Source organism: Carcharhinus amblyrhynchos, chromosome 6 (genome assembly GCF_965287045.1).
Source record: "Carcharhinus amblyrhynchos chromosome 6, sCarAmb.v2.hapA, whole genome shotgun sequence".
Lineage (NCBI taxonomy): Eukaryota > Metazoa > Chordata > Chondrichthyes > Carcharhiniformes > Carcharhinidae > Carcharhinus > Carcharhinus amblyrhynchos.
In genome coordinates, this window is record NC_137329.1 from 17,393,383 (window position 1) to 17,414,555 (window position 21,173).

A 21,173-nucleotide genomic window follows, 5' to 3' on the forward strand; every position below is an offset into this window, starting at 1 on the left:
AACACACCTCAAGCGAGGGGCAAGATTGAGGAGGTGGGGCCTTTGTGTATAACCTCAGCTGGGAGGGCAATTGAATCCACATTGATGGCATCACTCTACATCATTAACTAGCTGTCTAACCAACTGAGATAAATCATTCTAACACCCTGGTCTCCAAAGGGGAGGTGAGGTACCGGATGGAGAGATTCAGGAGGGATGAGTACAATGAGTATGAGGATGTCGAGGTTCTAGAGGAAGAGGCCATAGCATGGGCCAGACATGGCAGATGTGTGTAAGATTCTTTCAGCCACAGGGCTCCAGGACATGGATGACAGGCAGCTTGTATGAGTTTCTCCCACTTGTGCCCTCCATGCAGGATCAACATTACTGAGTTTGCTGTCCTCAGCAACTCCCTGAAAGCCATTCATCCTGGAATGGGTTATCAAAATCTTGTGTGATAATGACCTCATCCTTGGAAGGCTAGGCAATCTTTTCTGTTATGGGATTAAAAACTCCAACAAGATTCACTATGCAGAAATTAGACATGGTGCAGTCTTTCTGGGGATCACAATCACATTTCACAGCCTATGGCAGCCTTCATAAGGCGGGTGGGGAGGGGGGTGCGGTTGGGGGGCAGTGGGGAGCTGAGTGGTGGTGGTGGTGGAAGTCGGGGTGTTTTCAATGTGGACCACCCTTACTGCTGAGGGGACTCTCTGTGAGCCGGAGGCTTTCTGCTCAGGAAGAACCACCTTCAGAGCCTGCTGGGTATATATGGCAGCCAGCACGAGTCTGCAATCACAGCACCGTGGGGCGTAAACATCTGGCAAATCCTTGGCTGTGGGATAATATACACTGTACAAATGTGGGTGAATGATTAAAGATCACAGAATCACAGATTAAGCTTCCTGGAATTAAACAAATGTTGGAGAGAAATTAATTCTAAAATCAACTAAAATAGTCAATATCTTTTCGCAAAGGTAGGGGAGTCTAGAACTATAGGTTTAAAGTGAGAGGGGAGAGATATAAAAGGGTCCAGAGGGGCATTTTTTTCACACAGAGGGTGATGAGTGTCTGGAACAAGCTGCCAGAGATAGTAGTAGAGGTGGGTACAAGTTTGCCTTTTTAAAATCGTTTAGGCAGTTACTTGGGTAAGATGGGTATAGAGGGATATGGGCCAAATGTGGGCAGTTGGGACTAGCTCAGTGGTTAAAACAACAGGCATGGACAAGTTGGGCCAAAGGGCCCGTTTCCATGGTGTAAACATCTATGACTCTATAAATGGGTGACTGCAAGTTTTCACCTGTTTGATTGTTTGCCAAGGAGGGGTTGCTCGTCGAAAGATTTCTCACAATTTGGACAGAATATGAAAGTTATTTTGATTTGTTTTGAAATGTTGTTTGTGCATTTTTTTTACACAAAGGGATAGAAAGGAATCCATTAATTGTATATTAATTTGTACTTAATTAATTACATTTCCTTTTTTTAAATGCTCTGCAGGGTGATGGGCTATAAATGGGGTATCGCTTGATAAAGAAGCATTTACTGAAACCGTGCTTTAGGAGGGCTGTGTTTCTAATGCTGCAATCGAGAACTAAACGGCTACGTATTATTGTCTTTTAAGGATGGAAGGTCTTATACTGCTGTTCGTGGTCATGTAAAGCTGGTGTAAAATCTCACACTAATTAGGATCAAGCGATGGGACTAATTGGATATCTCTTTTAAAAGGCCGACGCAGGCATGATGGGTAGAGTTCCCTCCCGCTGTGCTTTAAGATCCTATGATTAAACCAGTCAAACAATGCCTGCTGTGTTTTGATTATGTCAAGTTCTGCTGATCAGCTCAAATTTCAATCCATTAAAAAAGTCTAGACTGACTAGAGAACTGGGAGCAGGAGGAGGCCATTTGGCCCTTCAAGCCTGCTGAGTAGAATCATGGCTGATCGGATTGTGATCTTTCCTTTATTCATTCCTAGGACATGGGCATCGCTGGCTGGCCAGCATTTATTGCCCATCCCTAGTTGTCTTTGGACGACAATTTAGAGTCAATAGCCGGAATTCTCCCACCCAGCCTGCCGCTGCCTTTGTGGAAGGTGGGTTGCGGACAAAGTGAAGGCCCATTGGCAGTCCGGCGGGAATTTCCGGCTTTTAGACCAGCGCAGCCGGAGAGCCCAACACTGGTCCCTAGGGCCCTCCAATCGTCAATTTGCCAATCTAAAAGAAACATTTGTCCTGACTCTCTGTATCCTGTTAGTTATCCAAACCTCTACCCATGCTAGTATATTACCCCAACACCATGCGAATCACCTTGCCTAATAATCTTTTGTGTGGCACCTTATGGAGTGCCTTTTGGATATCCCTTGCCCATCAAAATCTATGTATCTCTGTCTTAAAAATATTCAATGACCTGCGGAAAATTCATGCAACTCTCAGAGAGAAAAAATATTCTCCTCACCTCTGCCCTGTAAGGATGGCTCCTAATTTTAAAACAGTGCCCCATCGTTCTGCACCAACCCATCAGATCTGCCATCCACCTTGTCAATACCATTCAAGACTTTTATATACTTCAATCAAGTCACCTCTTACTCTTCCAAGCTCTAGTGGAAACAAGCCCAGCCTTTCCAGTCTATCCTCATAAAACAGCCACTCATTTCAGATATCAGTCTCGTAAATCTCCTCTAAACTGCCTCCAATGCACTTATATCCTTTAAACCAATTTACAAATTAAACCATTGAATCCAATTTCTCTGCAATCACTTATTTAAGACCCTGGCCGCGATTCTCCTGACCCGCTGCGCTGCTCGAGTAGCGCAGCGAAACAGGGGACATCAGTGGGGGCTTCTAGCGGGACGCATGACTGGCATCCAGCTGATCGCTAGTCTGCCAAGCTCTTTCTTTCCGCGTAATCGGCTGAAAATTGGTGTGGGGCTGATTGCAAGCTGGAAATTGACAGCGGGAGAGACCAGAAGATCTCACCACCAGCCAACGGCAGGACAGCCCTGCTGCCGCAAAACATGCTTTGGGCCATGTGAAAAATCCCACCCGTGGAGTGCACGAGGCAATGGAAAGTTCCAAAATCGAGGTGTCGATTGAGCGGAAACCAATGTAGGGTGGAGAGGGAGTTGGAGTGAGTGAAGCTACCAGCAGCAGAGACTAGAAATGAGGAAAACAGAAGTCAGAACAGATCAGGAGTTAATTTAAAAAAGTGTCCGTCCTTAATATTTCTGTCATTTTATGACTGGATGTCTTTGTCTGCATTATCTGTTTCCTCTTTCGGTTCTTGTGAACTGTTTTTATTGACAAACTTTTAAATCCTCTTCCAAGTGCCACTACAATGGGGCTACCTCTATCTGACACATTTGGAAGTCGGAAGACCTAAGGAGAGATACCAAGAAGATCAGGTTTTATATGAGATATGTTCCCCCGCTGGAGTTTTCCAACAAAATCCCATGAACACCAATGGGACCAAACCTCTCTCTTTTTAAGTGACTTTGAAGGCCAGCACTCAGCTCATTTCCAAATAGTTCCACAGATGTATAAGATTTATGAGGGATACGGACTGGGTGAGCAAGGAACAGCTGTTCCCCTTGGTTGAGGGGTCAATCACGAGAGGACAAAGTTTTAGGGTGAGGAGCAGGAGATTCAGAGGGGATTTGAGAATAAAAATTCATTCAGAGAGTGGTGGGAATCTGGAATGTAGTTCCTGGGAAGATAGTGGAGACTGGAATCCTTACAACCTTTAAAGTATGCTTGGATGAGCACTTGAAATTTCGTAACAGTCAAAGATTTGGGGCAAGTTTGGGAAGGTGGAATTACTGCTCTTTTAGTGTTACTTATTGTTGGTGCAGAATCGATGGGCTGAAGGGCCTTCTCTGTGCCCTGTGACTCTGAGTCAATGGGCCCTACTTTACCATTTTCATTCGAAGTGCTGGGTGGACTTGAAACTGGGAGTATGTCCGATCTCAATTTTAGACCCATTCCGTGGTGCCCCCTTACGCACTCTGCCTGAAAAAATAGCAGCGATTCTGAATCGTGCTGCGGAAGCCTATGGGCAGGGCTTAACACACCCGAAATCTTGCAGCTCCGATCGGTACCTCCAACTGCGCACGTGCAGAAAAAAAAGATAGAGAAATGCTCTCCTGCCACATTGCTCCTGGGCCACAGAATGCCTCCCTCTGGCCCCCACAGACATTGCCCCACCTCCACAACATTACTGACCCCCTTATACCCTCCAACCCCCCCACCGCCACTCAGATCAACTACGGGCCCCTCCCCCCTTCCCCCATACGGATCATACGCAGAGTGGCAGTGGACCACCCCCTGCCTTTCCCTGCCCCCCGCCTCCTCTCCCTGCTGATCTGAGTCAGAGAACCATCTGACCCACCTTCCGCCCCCCAACTGATCTGAGTCAGAGAGCTGCTGGAGGCTCTGAACCTACCTCCCCAGAAGCTGGAATGCCCAAATTGGAGCTTTGCGGACCATGTCTGTTTCACGCCAAATCTAGATGGGTCAACACGGTGGTGAAGGGAGAAGTGCCAGTAAGTTTGGGCGTCCAGCCCATTAAGCCAATTTAAATGCATGAAAATGCATTTAAATTGATGTCACGTCCATTTTGGGCGTGGTCCCGACGGCAGCCACTTTCGGCCCTTGGTAAAGGGGGAACCGGCGTGGAGGCGGGCGCGGATCACGCTACTCGCCTCACGCCCGATTCTACCAAGTTATCACACCTACAAACGGATGCAACCTGAAGGTAAAATCGAGCCCTGTGACTCTATGGAATTTTTAACATCCAAGGATTAAATTCTAATCAGAAACCTGCGTCTTTGGTAACTCCCTTAAAAACAAATTTCAATGTTTTTTTTGAAAAGAATCCGGTAAACATAATACATCAGTTCCCTGGCTCTGCATTGATCCTACTGACACTCTTAACCAAACAACTGATTAATTCTCTGCATTTACACTACTTTATAATTGGCTGTCTGAACATTTCGACACTTGTCCCCCCAGCCCCACCCCCATCCATGCTCTGCACACCTCACACACAATAATACTTGCGACGCTCTCACCTTCCCCGCCTCATCATGACTAACCCACAGGCAGCCACTTGCCCTCGGGCTGTGTGTCGCTGACTGAGGCACATCCTACTGAAACAGCGCAAGGTGGAGGAAAATGTTTGCTCACCTGAAACGGGGTCTGGCTGTTGTAGTTCTTCACTTCTTTGTTGGCTCCTCGGAACAGCAGCACCCGGGCACAGCTCTCCTGTGGAAATACAGCGCGTTACTAACAAGTGACGGCAGTGTGTTTTCAGCTGCTGTCTTTCACTGCGAGTCTTCATTCTCTACAGTCCCACATAATTAACTGGCGTGGCACACCTCCTGAGGTTCAGCCATCCTATAACATAAATCAGGGCCACTGTGGACTCCTGAACAAGTGGCAGTTGCCTCAGGAAGCTTTAAAGGATTTTGATATATTTCCTGCTCTAATTGACCCTGCTGTTTTTTTTTAACCTGGCCCACTATGTCTCTCGCAGGATAATGTCAGATGGAGATTGTGTATTTGTGACAGAATCATAAAATCCCAACAGTGCAAAAGGAGGCCATTTGGTCCATCAGGTCTATACCGGCTCTTTGACAGGACCAGACCCTCTCCCCCCACACTATTCCCGTAGCCCCACACATTTACCATGGCTAATCCCCCTGGCCTACACATTTTGGTACACTAAGAGACAATTTGTCACAGCCAATCCACCTAACCTACACATCTTTGGACTGCGGGAGGAAACCGGAGGAATCCCACATAGACACGCGGGGAATGTGCAAACTCTACACAGACAGTGACCCAACGAGGGAATCGAACCCAGGTCCCTGGCACTGTGAGGCAGCAGTGTGCCACCATGCCACCCCAAAACTAAACAGACTCCTTGGGTTTTCCAGTCGTGCTCACCCCAGAATTGGAAAATCCCATCCCATCCGAGATGAACAGACCTTTGCATGGTCCGTGTCCCGCCTGCTACGATTGCCGTGATGGACACGACAGGGAAAATTCTACCCAATGAATATGTTCAAGACATAATCACATTTTCCCGTCCTGCTGGTTTAAACAGCAGTTCCTTCCCTGCCCGTTATTTTTGCTCAGTTGTACACAAAAGTGACAACAAAAGTTTTACAAACTTGTGAATTATGAGCACAGTATCAAACTGGTTTGGCAGCACTGACTTCGGATAGTGGAATCATAGAATTCTACAGTGCAGAAGGAGGCCATTCAGCCCATCGAGTCTGCACCGACCACAATCCCACCCTGTTCTTGTAACCCCCATGTATTTACCCAAACTAGTTCCTCTGACACTAAGAGGCAATTTAGCATGGCCAATCTACCTAACCTGCATATATTTGGACTATGGGAGGAACACAGTAAAAAGTCTGACAACACCAGGTTTTAGTCCAACCGATTTATTTGATAGTAAACGCACAAGCTTTCGAGGTTTCCCTCTTCGTCAGGTGAATGGAGAGTTCTGGCCTCAGACAGAGCATATAAAGCACAGACAGTTTAGAGATTACTGATTAGAACTTTTACTGTGTTTACCCCAGTCCAACGCCGGCACATCCACATCTATGGGAGGAAACCAGAGCACCTGGAGGAAACCCACGCAGACATGGGGAGAATGTACAAACTCCACACAGACAGCGACCCAAGCCGGGAATCAAACCCAGGTCCTTGGTGCTGTGAGGCAATGGTGCTACCCACTGTGCCACCTTGCTGTGAAAATATTCCATTAGTCTCCTGTCATGGTCCAGCATCTGGAGTACAATCGAGACATTCTATATGGTTCCACTGTCTCCTTTCAAATATTTAATCCGTTGGATTAAATGACCAAAGAATCATAAAGCAGAAAGCGCTAGAAAAACTCAGTAGGTCTGTCAGCATGAGTGGAAGCAGAAACAGAGACAATGGCAAAGATTTTCCAGCCCCTCTCCGCAGGCGTGTTTTCCTGTGTTGGGGGTGGCTTGCCATTAGCTGCCAGCAGCATCCTCCAGTCCTTCCGAAGTCTGTGGCATTTTGTATGGCCTGCCTACCCTGTCACCAAGGATCCTGCCGTGGGAGAATATCTTTCAGCAGGATTGGATGGTCCTAGCAACAGGAAGGGGCCTGAAAATTCCGCCCGACGTTCCGAGTGCAATGGGAGATGGAAATATGGTGGGACCCACACTGTTGAGAAAGCGGCAAAGGTCAGAGGAAACAGGAGAGGAGGTGAGTGGAGAGCTAGAGGACGGGGGAGATTCAATACGAAAACTATCATAGATAAAAGGCAAAGAGGTAATGGCTGTGGTAAAGAAATATCGCAACAGTCCAGAGGTGGTATTAACAGCAAGTAAAGGTCAGCCCCAAAAGCAACAATAAGATGCAGGCTGGCACTTGGCAAAGAATGCTCACAAAATTCAATAAGACAGAGAGTGTAGTCTGGAGGTTTCCTCCTCAATATTGAGTCTAGAAAGCTGCAAACTGCCTGCTCAAAAGCTGAGGTGCTGTTCCTCAAACTTCACTGGAACATTGCAGCAAGACAAAAATGTCAACATGAGCACGAGAGAAGTTCATAAGTTCACAAAATATAGGAGCAGAATTAGACAATTCAGTCCATCAAATCCACTCCCCCATTCGATCATGGCTGATATGCTCCTCATCCCCATTTTCCTGCCTTCTCTCCTTAACCCTTCAACCCATTACCAATTAAAAATCTGTCCGACTCCTCCTTAAATTTACTCACTATCCCAGGGTCCACCGCACTTTGGGGTAGCGAATCCCACAGATTCACAACCCCCCTTTATGAGAAGTAGTTTTTCCTCAGTTCTGTTTTATATTTGCTACCCCTTATCCTAAAACTATGACCTTTCGCTCTGGAATGCCCCACCATCCGCTCCATGTCTACTTTATCGTTACCTTTTATCATTTTGTATACCTCAATCTGATCTCCTCCCACTCTTCTAAATTCCAGATAGTATCAGCCTGAACTAAGATGATGAATGGCAAAATACTGGAACACCTCCATTCAATCCACAACCAGGACCCTGAATCTTCAGTCACCAACCGCTTTCTGGACTCAACACTGAATTCAACAATTTGTCAGTTGTGACTTAGTTGGTATTACTTTTGCCTTGGAATCACAAGGTTTTGGGTTAATTTCCCATTCCAGGATTTAAGAATGTAAATGAAAGCTGACACTCCAGTTTTGCATTGTTAGAGGACCTTTTGGATGAAATGTTTCAACTGAACGGTTGAGGACTCTGGGTCTGTACTTACTGGAGTTTAGAAATAGGAGGGATCTTATTGAAGCTTACAGGACACTGCGAGGCCTGGATAGAGTGGGCATGGAGAGGATGTCTCCACTAGTGGGAAAACTAGAACCAGAGAGGGCACAACCTCAGGCTAAAGGGACCATCCTTTAAAACAGAGATGAGGAGGAATTTCTTCAGCCAGGGAGTGGTTAATCTGTGAAACTCTTTGCCACAGAAAGCTGTGGAGGCCAAGTTATTAAGACAGAGATAGATAGGTTTTTGATTAACAAGGGGATCAGGGGTTATAGGGAAAAAGCAGGAGAATGGGGCTGAGAAAAATATCAGCCATGTTTGAATGGCAGAGCAGATGAGATGGGCGCAGAGGTCTAATTCTGCTCCCATGTCTTATGAGGCCACATCTGCCTGCTGGGTGGACATCTACCGAGCTATGTTCAATCAAGGCATTGAAGGGGGAATTAGGGATTACTTGAATAGAAACAACCTTCAGGGGTGCAGAAAATGGCATGATGTTCATGATGTTCATTTGGAGAGCTAGTGCAGACCTGATGGGCCAAATGGCCTCTTTCTGTGCAGCAACAAATCTGTTATTCTGTGAACTTCAGACCATGAACTCATCCCCATTTTGAATTTACAAAAGCATTTTATTTATCTTTTTAATGGGGGCGGCATGGTGACACAGTGGCTAGCACGACTGTCTCATAGCACCAGGAACCAGGGTTTGATTCCTAGCTTGGGTCACTGTAAGGAGTTTGCACGCTCTCCCCATGTTTGCATGGATTTCCTCTGGGTGCTCTGGTCTCTTCCCCCATTCTGAAAGACATGCTGGTTAGGTGCATTGGCCATGTTAAATTCTCCCTCAATGTATCCGAACGGGCACTGGAGTGTGGCAATTAGGGATTTTCACAGTAACTTCAATGCAGTGTTAATGTAAACTTACTTGTGACAATAATAGTAAATAAAGTTAAAACATTAAAACTGACCAATCACAAAGAAAGTACCAGCTTCCCAACCGTAAGACCAAATCTCCAAATGAAGGAACTGTCCTCGTCTGCATTCTGAGTTGAGCTTCATCGGATATCTATTCCATTTCATTCCTTCTCATGGGTTAACCAATTGTTAATGCCACAAACTGAAATAAATTAACAACTGGAATATTTTTGCTAGATCACTGCCCCTTTGCTTGTGGAACCCAGGAACCAATTCAATCTCTGACCAACAGTCTCATTCATCCCCTCCCCTTCTTTACTGTAAAAGTTGATTTGGACAGTCCAGCTCCTAGTGTGCTTGTGTTTAAGCTGGCAATGCATTCTAAGAAAGCACCGTACAATCTATTTTTGGAATCCAAATGTCATGCGACATGTTTTTATACAGGGTAAGTAAAAGACCTATTACCTGATGAAGGGTTACTTACCTCACCTCTATTTTTCTCTCTCCATGGATGCTGCCAGACTTGCCAAGTATTTCCAGCAGTTTAGGGAAGTTACTTTTTCAAACACCATTATTGTTGCAAGCAACCAAATTGAAAATTGTGAAGTAGCAGATAGAGAGAAGTAGACTGTCATAATATATTGTTACAATCAGGTGAGAAAAAGTTGAATGGTTCCCCTCTTTTCCCCCTCCTTATCTGGCTGTAATAGGGTTTTTGAAAGGGATATATTTGCCAATTCAGTGAGTATTTAACTGTTTATGTGCTGTGAGCAGAAAAGAGCCAATAGGACATTTTTTTTGAGTTGAGCAAAAGAATTGGTTAGTTTTGTTATAATTAAACCGATGTAAGTAAGGCAATAAAATACATTCCAGCTTTCGCACAAATTCTCTAAGTTTTCATGCATGGACGCATGCATGCACACTTGCACGCGTGCGCACACACACACACACACACACACACACACACACACACACACACACACACACACACACACACACACACACACACACACACACACAAGTGTGAGGAAGGATAAATTTGCCAACTTAAAGCCCTGAAAAATGATACAGTCTGCAATTTGGTGATTCTGCTGGTCTTAGACATAATTTTGGGATCTTGCAATTTTCCTTTGGCGTTCGCTGTGTTTCCGATTGAAAGATGTGTACAGCTGATTTGGTTGTTCTCTTCAAGATGGTCATGCTGGGAAGAATACTATTGAGAAATCTCTGCCTGCCACAGGGGCATCCCTGGATGGTCATAGTCAGCAAACAGGGTTCAAAGTTTGCATGGTGGATTAGAGAGAGAGAGGGAGAGGAAAGAGGAAGGCCCCACTCAGCTGCTTGTCCTCTTACTGCAGAGAAAGCAGTGGTGTAAACACACAAGAGGTGGGCCCATTACAAGACCATCAGCCAATGATTCGAATGTGGTTGTGACTAGTGACTGTCTCCGCGGATGGCTCCCTGTTGCTAGAATGAGCGAGACACACAAAGTGGCACAGGTATCGGTGTGACACGAAGATCCGATCACTGACCAATGGCAATCTCCCTCCGCTGCCTGAAAGCATGATGGGGTGAAGTGGATGCAGAATATGGTGTCTCCATCCGAATGGATTGGAATGTGGAACATGTGAAACACTGTACAGGAAGCACGGTGACACAGTGGCTAGCACCGCTGCATCACAGCGCCAGGGACCTGGGTTCGATTCCGGCTTGGGTCACTGTCTGTTTGGAATTTGCACATTCTCCCCGTGTCTGCGTGGATTTCCTCTGGATGCTCTAGTTTCCTCCCGCAGTCTGAAAGATGTGCTGGTTAGGCACAATGGCCCAAACAGGCGCTGGAGTGCGTCGACCAGGGGATTTTCACAGTAACTTCATTGCAGTGCTAATGTAAGTCTTACCTGTGACTAATAAGTAAACTTTAACTTCAGTCATGCACATTGGGTAGTCATCTTTGTTGCAAACTCCGGTCACACTTTTAATTTGTGTTTCAAGAAATCTCTGTTTTTGAGAGTTCAATGTGGTTTTTCAGCCATTGGAATAAAAACCATTATTTGGCATTACTCCAAATGTGACTGTGTAATATCCTTCCAAACCTCTGTCCCCAAATTCCCTTTAGCCTTTCTGAGTCCTCCTAAGTGCTGCGGAGTTCCACATTTACACAAATAAGCAGGTTTTTTGCTGCAGTGTGACACAGTTGTGATGGTGCAGCGGCAGAGAGCCCAAAAAAATTGAAGACCAGAAACTCACCAAGAAAGATGCAGCAGCAACAATCTACAAAAGATTAGAAACTTCACTAACCCGGAGCAACACATGATGCAGAGTAGAGTTAAGACAGAAATCAGGAGGGCAAAAAGGGGACACGAGATTGTTTTGGCAGATAAGACAAAAGAGCATCCAAAGAGCTTCTACAAATACATAAAGGGCAAAACAGTAACAGGGGAGAGAGTAGGACCTCTTAAGGGTCAACAAGGGTATCGGCGTGCAGATCCATAAAAGATGAGTGAGATCCTAAATTAATATTTCTCATCAGTATTTACTACTGAGAAAATCATGGGTGTGAGGGAACTTGGGGAAATAAACAGTGTTGTCTTAATGATTTGGATGAGAATATAGGAGGCATGGTTAGTAAGTTTGCAGATGACACCAAGGTTGGTGGCATAGTGGACAGTGAAGAAAGTTATAGTTATCTCGGATTGCAACGGGATCTTGATCAAGTGGGCCAGTGTGAGGTGATGCATTTTGGTAGATTGAACCAGGGTAGGACTTACTCAGTTAATGGTATGGCATTGGGGAGAGTTATGGAACAAAGTGATCTAGGAGTACATGTTCATAGCTCCTTGAAAATGAATCACAGGTGGACAGAGTGGTGAAGAAGGTATTCGGCATGCATGGTTTCATCGGTCAGAATATTGAATACAGGAGTTGGGATGTCTTGTTGAAGTTCTACAAGATATTGGTAAGTCTACACTTGGAATACTGCGTGCAATTTTGGTCACCCTATTAGGATATCCTATTAGAAAGGATATTATTAAACTAGAAAGAGTGCAGAAAAGATTTACCAGGATGCAACCGGGACTTGATGGATTGAGTTATAAGGAGAGGCTGAATAGACTGGGACTTTTTTTCTCTGGAGCATTGGAGACTGAGAGGTGACCTTATAGAGGTCTGCAAAATAATGAGGGGCACAGATCAGCAAGATAGTCGATATCTTTTCCCAAAGGTAGGGAGTCTAAAACTAGGGGGCATAGGTTTAAGGTGAGAGGGGAGAGATACAAAAGTGTCCAGGGGGGCATTCTTTTCACACAGAGGATGGTGAGTGTCTGGACAAGCTGCAGAGGTAGTAGTAGAGGTGGTACAATTTTGTCTTTTAAAAGCGTTTAGATAATTACATGGACAAGATGGGTATAGAGGGATATGGGCCAAATGCAGGCAATGGGATTAGTTTAGGGGTTTTAAAACAAGTGCAGCATGGACAAGTTGGGTTGAAGGGCCTGTTTCCATGCTGTAAACCTCTATGATCCAAAACTCAATAGAGCAAAACATCACACAGCAGTCCAAAGCTACAGAGTGCAAAATACTGAGGAACATTGGGCCCGATTCTTCCCAAAAAATCCTAAGTGCTGAATTGGTGAGAAAAATGGTGTAAATCACGATTGATTTTTCAGTGGGAGTTCAGGCCTGAATCTCCCGCACTCTGTACAATGCAGAGGCCACAATCGTGAATCTCATTAAAAGCTCAGGGAGGCTGAAAACACAGGGGGTGTAGATGAGGTAAATGCAGAATATGTCGTCCATATATTCACGCCAGAGGCTGACAGTTCCGGATCTCTGCGTATGCGCGGTGGCCCCAATCTATCAGTTTCTCTATTTGCTGGCCAACCCTGGACCCTCACAGTGCTGCCCCCACCCCCCCGATCGTAGCCCGCACAGCATTCCCAGGCCAGCCCCGAGTACCACCCCCCCATCCAGGAGCACCGCAATCTCCAGCATTCCCCCCCCCCACCACTCCCTGGGCAGGTCCTCCCCCCTGCAGACCCCTCCCCTCCAGAAGGCAGACAACCACCCCCCCAGCAGACCAGCCCCTCCCCCACAAACCCACCCCGATCACACACCTCCCTCCAGCCCCGACTGATCTTACGTGCAGAATGGCAGCGGGACACCTCACCCCCACCAATCATTCCCTTGGCCCCATCCGCAATAGGCCCCACTCTTGGTCCCACACCTTGGCTCTACCCCATTGTGGCTGAAAATCTCCCCTAGCCCTGCCCACAATAGGCCCCACCCTTTTGTCCCTACCCCTAGGACCCAACCCCTTGGTGCCCACCCCCTTGGCACTGCCCAATCCCTGGTGGGCAGTGCCAAGTTGCCCCCCTGGGCCTGGGTACTTCACCCCTTGGACAGTGCCAGGGGGCACCTTGGCACTTCCCACTATGCAGTGGCAGTGGATCACCACCCCCCTACCACCCGACCCCCTGGGAGCCCCGATTGGCCCCCTTTCACTCCCACGGGGTGTCCTGCTAGTTTCCCGCAATTGGAACCTGGCAGGGTGGGAGATGCTACTGCCCCCCGAAAATTCCATGACGGGCCTCATAATGACATTTAAAATATGTTAAAAACAGATTTAAATCACTTATCTCTCTTCCCACTGCTTTCCAGTGTAATCCCGACTGCACCTTCTCTCTGGCTGGGGGAGATGTGCATGCATCGGGAACGCATCGGTGAATCCTGTAAAGTAGCCGACATGTGATTCTCCTAACCTGATGCGCCAGAAAACAAGTGTGTCGGGATGGGAGAATCGGGTCCATGGTTGGTTATTCAGTGATCCGTACTCCATGGTTCTGCAGTGCTGGCTGCGTTGAGTCTACAGAATTGCTTTCATCATGGCTGGAAGTACATTTCAGGGGGCTACAACTCAACTTGTACTTTACCGGTTACTTTGCAATCAAGCTGAAAAATATGACACATTACTAACAGATTCACAACTTCAACCAAAAATTACTAAGAGGTTTGTGTACTGTGAATCTGTTAATGTTTTACTCCTTCAGGGAAAGCACAAGGATAGATGTTGATGTAACTGTGCTGTAGGGCTGTTGAAAGGAATGATTCGGTAGCTTGGCTAGGAATACTCATCTCCTGACTCAGTAACTCATCTCCTGATTCCCCACTGTCTGTCCACCACCTACAAGGCAGGAATGTGATCAAACACTCCCCACTTGCCTGGATGGATGCAGCTCCAACAACACTCAAGAAATTTGACACCATCTAAGACAAAGCAAGCCACTCGATTGACACCACATCAAGAAACATCTACTCCCTCCACTACCGAGGCTCAGTCGCAGCAGTGTATACTATCTACAAGATGCACTGCAGCAATTCACCAAAGATCCTTAGACAGCACCTTCCAGGCCCATGACCACTCCCATCTAGAAGGTCTAGGGCAGCAGATAAATGGGAACATCACCACCTGCAGGTTCCCCTCCAAGCCACTCATCATCCTGACTTGGAAATATATCGCCATTCCGTCACAGTCGCTGGGTCAACATGCTGGAATTCCCTCCCTAATGGCATTGTGGGTCAACCCATAGCACGTGCTCTGCAGCGACTGAAGGAGACAGCTCACCACCAGCTTCCCAAGGGCAACTAGCGATGAGCAAAAAATGCTGGCCAGCCAGCGATGCCAATGTCTTATGAATGAATAAAATAAAAAGAGGGACGCCATAAAAGGCATTAAAATGATCATGCAGCAATTTTGGAACAGGAACTTAGAGCTACCATTCTCGCAGTGTGCATTAAGGGGAGGGGTGCCTTGCTTGCTCTGAATGTGTGTTGGAAATGTTGGCCTGGTGGCCTCATGATTACCTGGTGATGAGAAAATTATGTTTGAAAACAGGTTGTCGCCGTAATGATGACCCGTCTCTTTCAATGCATAATTTTATGCAAACAGACTTTTGTTCAGCTGGCGTGTGGAATCTGACACTGGAAGGCAGCGACTGACTTCTATTAACGGTGCTCCACTGACCCATGAGTACTGAAGCAGGACTGGTCCAATTAGTTTTCGTGCCCCTATGAAATTGTGTTCTTGGCTACTTTAAAGTGCCTCGCTCAGTTGCCTGGCAACAGCTACTTACAGATGAAGCCTTCAGAGTTTAGGCTCTATGTAGTCAGATAATTACCCTTTGAAATCTAGAGTCAAACCCCCCAGAGGAGAAGCTCCTTTCTGGAGCTCCCCAACCCCGCTATCTCCATCTTTAAAATCTTCTCCCAGTCTACCTCTGCCGCCAACGTTTTGTTTTCCCAGCGTGCCCAAGTGTCTGTTACTTCCACCCTCAGTAAATCACCTTTGGATCTTTACAGTGTGGAGGACAGTAACACACTTCAAGGGGAGCTGGGCAGGAGCAGCTCGGTGGCACATTTAGCACTGCTGCCTCACAGTGTCAGGGACCCGGGTTTATTTCCGGCTCGGGTCACTGCCTGTGTGGAGTCTGCACATTCTCCTCGTGTCTGCATGGGTTTCCTCCAGCTTCTCCGGTTTCCTCCCACAATCTGAAAGACGTTCATTGACCCGAACAGGCACCGGAGTTGGCAACTAGGGGAATTTCACGGTAACTTCATTGCAGTTACTTGTGACACTAATAAATAAATTAACTTAACTTAGGAGATGCAGGATCAGAGAGACTTGCCAATCTATGCAAACAATTCCACGAAGCTGGAAGGGCAAACTGTGAAAAGTGCGAGATAAAAAAAGCAAGCAGGGTTGTTGGGCTTTCTAAACAACGACATGGAAAACAAAATCCTTCGAGATCACTGGGTTTGATTCTGGTTACAGTGGTCCATTTTATTCAGAACACGATAGATGTCGAGGCTTAGAGAGGGCACAGCAGAATTGTCCCAGAATGGTACCATTGACACAAAGCTTCAGTTACGTGTGAAGGTGAGGGAAAACAGGATTTGAACATAAAACATAGAACATAGAACAGTGCAGCACAGTAAGAGCCCTTCGGTTCTCAATGTTGCGCCAAGCTATATGTGAAATCAAGATCAAAGTATTCCACTCCCTATCATTCCACGTGCCTATCCAATAACCGCTTGAAAATTCGTAAAGTGTCCAACTCCACTATCACAGCAGGCAGTCCATTCCACACCCCAACCACTCTTTGAGTAAAGAACCTACCTTGGATATCCCTCCTATATCTCCCACCATGAACCTTATAGTTATGCCCCCTAGTATCAGCTACATCCAACCGAGGAAATAATCTCTGAACGTCCACTCTATCTGTCCCCCTCACCATCTTATAAACCTCTATTGAGTCACTTCTCATCCTCCTCCACTCTAAATAGGAAAGCATCCTAGTAAATCTCCTCTGCACTCTCTCCAATGCTTCCACATCCTTCTTATAGTGAGGTGACCAGAACGGAACACAATATTCCAAATGTGGTCTCACAAGGTCCTATACTGTTGCAGCATAAGCCCACAGTTCTTAAACTCAAATCCCCTGTTAATAAACAGTTTGGTTCTCCTTAAGAGCAGATAAGGGTAAAGGAATATTGGAGGGAATTTTCTGCCCTCCCATTTTCATCGGACGGGAATGGCGGAGAAACGAGAGGTGGTCCCAAAAATGGCTCTCACTCTGGTGGGATTTCCCTGCATGATTCTCCCTGCCCATCCTCCCCCACCAATGAAAGGTCAGGAATCTATTTAGCATACGTTCACACACACTTAGTGGCACTCGGCACTGTATCATAGCCCTACGTAGGGATATTCTGTAGCCCCCTCCACCCCCCCAGCCAGCGAGGCATCCTGTCAGCGGGGTTTACCACAGATTTTGTAAAACCGGGAAGCGGTGAACAGAATCCGCCGGGGGTGCACAGGTAGGTGCAGCCCACAAGGGGGGGGGGAAGCGGGTCATGTCCAGGCAATGCCCATCTGGCACATCCCCCTGGCAACAGCACCTGGTCAGAGGGGCAATGCCAAGAGGAAGAGCCAGTGGGTGGCATCTGTTGGGGAAGTTTGGGGTGGGGGTGGTTCCAGTTCTGTGGTTAGGGCAGGGTGTGCCTGGTGGGGGCGGGAGGTCTGTGTCCACTGGGAGGGGAAGGGGAGAGGGGGCGATCCCTGGGGGAATGCGGGTGGGGGGAGACTCTGTGTCCATTGGGGGGGGGTAGCTGTGGGACCCACCTTCAGGATTTTCTTTCCTGTGTGTTTAAAAAATCGATGGTTAAAGCTAGCAATGCCCCCTTTTCCTCCCTGAGCAGACAGTCTGATAAAGAATGAAAGGCAAAGGAAGTGGTAACGTAAAGCTTTACATTTCCACCTTTCTTCAGTTCCGTCGGAGGATCATTTGGATTCGAAACGTTAACTGAAGCTCCGAAAAAGAATGAGAACGGAAGTGTTCAAAACCATGAAGGATATTGATAGAGAAAATTAGGAGAAGCTTCAGGGTGATAGATGGATGGGTGACTGGAGGACACTGATGGATGGGAGCTTGAGGAGAGGTGAGGAGTACAATCTTCACACGCTGACCTATTATGATTTGGAACTTTTCCGTCTGAAAGGATGTTCAAAAAGGAATCAATTGAAGGGGACGAATGTGCAGACCTTCAAGGAAAGGGCATGGAAGTTGTAACAATTCCATGGAGGCAAGAGTCCTGTCACCAAGTTACTTTATTTACACCACACATCTGTACACAGCCAGCTCTCCCGCTGCTCCCTGCTGATGGCAGGCTGGGAGTCTGACACACCAGCTTTAAATAAGGAGCATGAGACTCCCTGATTTAACCATCAATTAAGACTCATCAGGCACTCCTTTTCTGGCTGCAACACTGCAATGAAGTTACTGTGAAATTCTCCTTGACACTACACACTGGTGCCTGTTCGGGTCAATATGCACCTAACCAGCATGTCTTTTGGACTGTGGGAGGAAACTCGAGCACCCAGAGAAAACCCACGCAGACACAGGGAGCATGTGCAGACTCCACACAGACAGTGACTCAAACCGGGGATTGAATCCAGATTCCTGGCGCTGTGAGACAGAAGTGCTAACCACTGTGCCGCCCAAGACTCATCAGGTAGTTCACACTCTAGCAAGCCAACCTCATCAGCCTGGCTGAAGTCATCACAGACGTGGTACTTATTCCACTGCTCTCTCATGGAACTAAGATAGGCATGATGGGCCAAATGGCCTCAGCCTTGCCGTGTCATTCCATGATTCAGTGATTGCAGAAACTAAGGGCGTGATTTTCCAGCAGTGCCTGCAGGATTTTCCAGTCCTGCCAATGGTGATCCCACGGTGAGTTCCCCGGCGGCATGGTCAGCGACAAACACAAAACTGCATCGACACTGGCAGGACTGAAAGAGTCTCCCCGTGTGAACATGGGTTTCCTCTGGGTGCTCCGGTTTCCTCCCACAATCCAAAGATGTGTGGGTTAGGTTGATTGGCCATGCTAAATTGCCCCTTTCGTGTCAGGGAGACTAGCTAGGGTAAATATGTAGGGTTACGGGAATTAGGTCTGGGTGGGATTGTGGTCGGTGCAGACTCGATAGGCCGAATGGCCTTCTTCTGCACTAAAGGGATTCTATGATTACGCTGCCAGCCAATGGCAGAACGCTCCACACCCAGAAACACACTGTGCAGGGTGGGAGCGGGGGCAGAAGGGAGGGTGGGGCGGGGTGGGGTGGGAGCGGGGGCAGGGTGGGTGGGGGTGGGAACAGGGGCAGAGGGGAGGGGGGGGTGGGGGTGGGAACAGGGGCAGAGGGGAGGGGGGGGTGGGGGTGGGAACGGGGGCAGAGGGGAGGGGGGGTGGGGGTGGGAACGGGGGCAGAGGGGAGGGTGGGGCGAGGGCGGGGGCAGAGGGGAGGGTGGGGCAGGGTGGGGCGGGGTGGGAACGGGGGCAGAGGGGAGGGTGGGTGGGGGTGGGAACGGGGGCAGAGGGGAGGGTGGGTGAGGGTGGGAACGGGGGCAGAGGGGAGGGTGGGTGGGGGTGGGAACGGGGGCAGAGGGGAGGGTGGGTGGGGGTGGGAACGGGGGCAGAGGGGAGGGTGGGTGGGGGTGGGAACGGGGGCAGAGGGGAGGGTGGGTGGGGGTGGGAACGGGGGCAGAGGGGAGGGTGGGTGGGGGTGGGAACGGGGGCAGAGGGGAGGGTGGGTGGGGGTGGGAACGGGGGCAGAGGGGAGGGTGGGTGGGGGTGGGAACGGGGGCAGAGGGGAGGGTGGGTGGGGGTGGGAACGGGGGCAGAGGGGAGGGTGGGTGGGGGTGGGAACGGGGGCAGAGGGGAGGGTGGGTGGGGGTGGGAACGGGGGCAGAGGGGAGGGTGGGTGGGGGTGGGAACGGGGGCAGAGGGGAGGGTGGGTGGGGGTGGGAGCGGGGGCAGAGGGGAGGGTGGGGCGGGGCGGGGCGGGAGCGGGGGCAGAGGGGAGGGTGGGTGGGAGTGGGAGCGGGGGCAGAGGGGAGGGTGGGTGGGGGTGGGAGCGGGGACAGAGGGGAGGGTGGGTGGGTGGGGGTGGGAGCAGAGGGGAGGGTGGGTGGGTGGGGGTGGGAGCGGGTGCAGAGGGAACGGTGGGGTGGGGTGGGGTGGGAGCGGGGGCAGAGGGGAGGGTGGGTGGGAGTGGGAGCGGGGGCAGAGGGGACGGTGGGGTGGGGTGGGAGCGGGGGCAGTGGGGAGGGTGGGGCGGGAGCGGGGGCAGAGGGGAGGGTGGGGCGGGAGCGGGGGCAGAGGGGAGGGTGGGTGGGAGTGGGAGCGGGTGCAGAGGGGACAGTGGGGTGGGGTGGGAGCGGGGGCAGAGGGGACGGTGGGGTGGGGTGGGAGCGGGGGCAGTGGGGAGGGTGGGGCGGGAGCGGGGGCAGAGGGGAGGGTGGGGCGGGAGCGGGGGCAGAGGGGAGGGTGGGGCGGGAGCGGGGGCAGAGGGGAGGGTGGGTGGGAGTGGGAGCGGGTGCAGAGGGGACGGTGGGGTGGGGTGGGAGCGGGGGCAGAGGGGAGGGTGGGTGGAGAGGCAGAAAATCCCATCTGGTATGAATGAAATTGCCGTGCAAAAATAAAAGACTGCACCAGCAACGCCCTCTCTGTAAGTGACTAACATGATTCCCACCACACAGCACAGCTCATTCCTTGCTCCCTTAGATTCCCACAACTTGATTGGGTTCACCACCTAATCGATTGAGTTTGCAGTCACTTCGAAGTTTTCTCTATGAGGTCCAAAGTCGATTTGCTTGCGAAACTGTGATTCTATTCTCGCACAAAATAGAACCTGATCGATCACAGTTAATTTGTTGACCTCGAACCAGGATGTGAAACAAAACTTGAATGTCAAAGGGACTTGTTTTTTTAATAACGGAGAAGCAATTCTGAACGACAGTCGAGACGGAGGATTGAGCACATGTCTTTTGAATGTTTGTCAGGCTCTCCATCACCAGAGTTACTGAAACATAACCAATTCCAGATTGTTGTTTTATTTTTTTTGGCGGTTGTGGGTTCAAGTCACACTTCAGGGATACACAAACATCAAGGTTGATGTTCCCAGTATGACATTGAGGTGCTGTCTTTCAGATGAACTGTTAACAAAGACTGCCTCACTCTCTCAGTAAGCATAGTGATGCCAAATTTTTAAGTTTATTTATTTATTTGTCACAAGTAGGCTTTCGTTAACACTGCAATGAAGTTACTGTGAAATTCCCCTAGTCACCACACTGTTTGGGTCAATGTACCTAACTAGCACACCTTTCAGACTGTGGGAGGAAACCAGAGTACCTGGAGGAAACCCATACAGGCAAGGAGAGAATGTGCAAACTCCACACAGACAGTGACCTAAGCCGGGAGTCGAACCCAAGTCCCTGGCGCTGTGAGGCAGCAGTGCTAACCTATTTCAAAAAAGAGGAAGGAAGTTCTGTCCAGCGCTTTTGCCAAGATTTATCCCAATCAACATCTCAATGATCTGGTCATTATCGCATTGTTGTTTGTGGGAGCTTGTGCACAAATTACCTGCCTTTCT

General features: G+C 48.7%; 1 protein-coding gene across 2 annotated transcripts in view; it reads right to left on the minus strand.

The window, feature by feature from the left end:
* shank2b (SH3 and multiple ankyrin repeat domains 2b) overlaps window positions 1–21,173 on the minus strand; it is a 919,901-nt gene that overhangs the window by 677,331 nt on the left and 221,397 nt on the right. For both annotated transcript variants that reach the window (XM_080189952.1, XM_080189951.1), the window contains exon 10: window positions 5,157–5,234. In XM_080189952.1, the coding sequence (XP_080046078.1) occupies window positions 5,157–5,234 (78 nt within the window). The remainder of the gene's footprint in view (window positions 1–5,156; window positions 5,235–21,173) is intronic.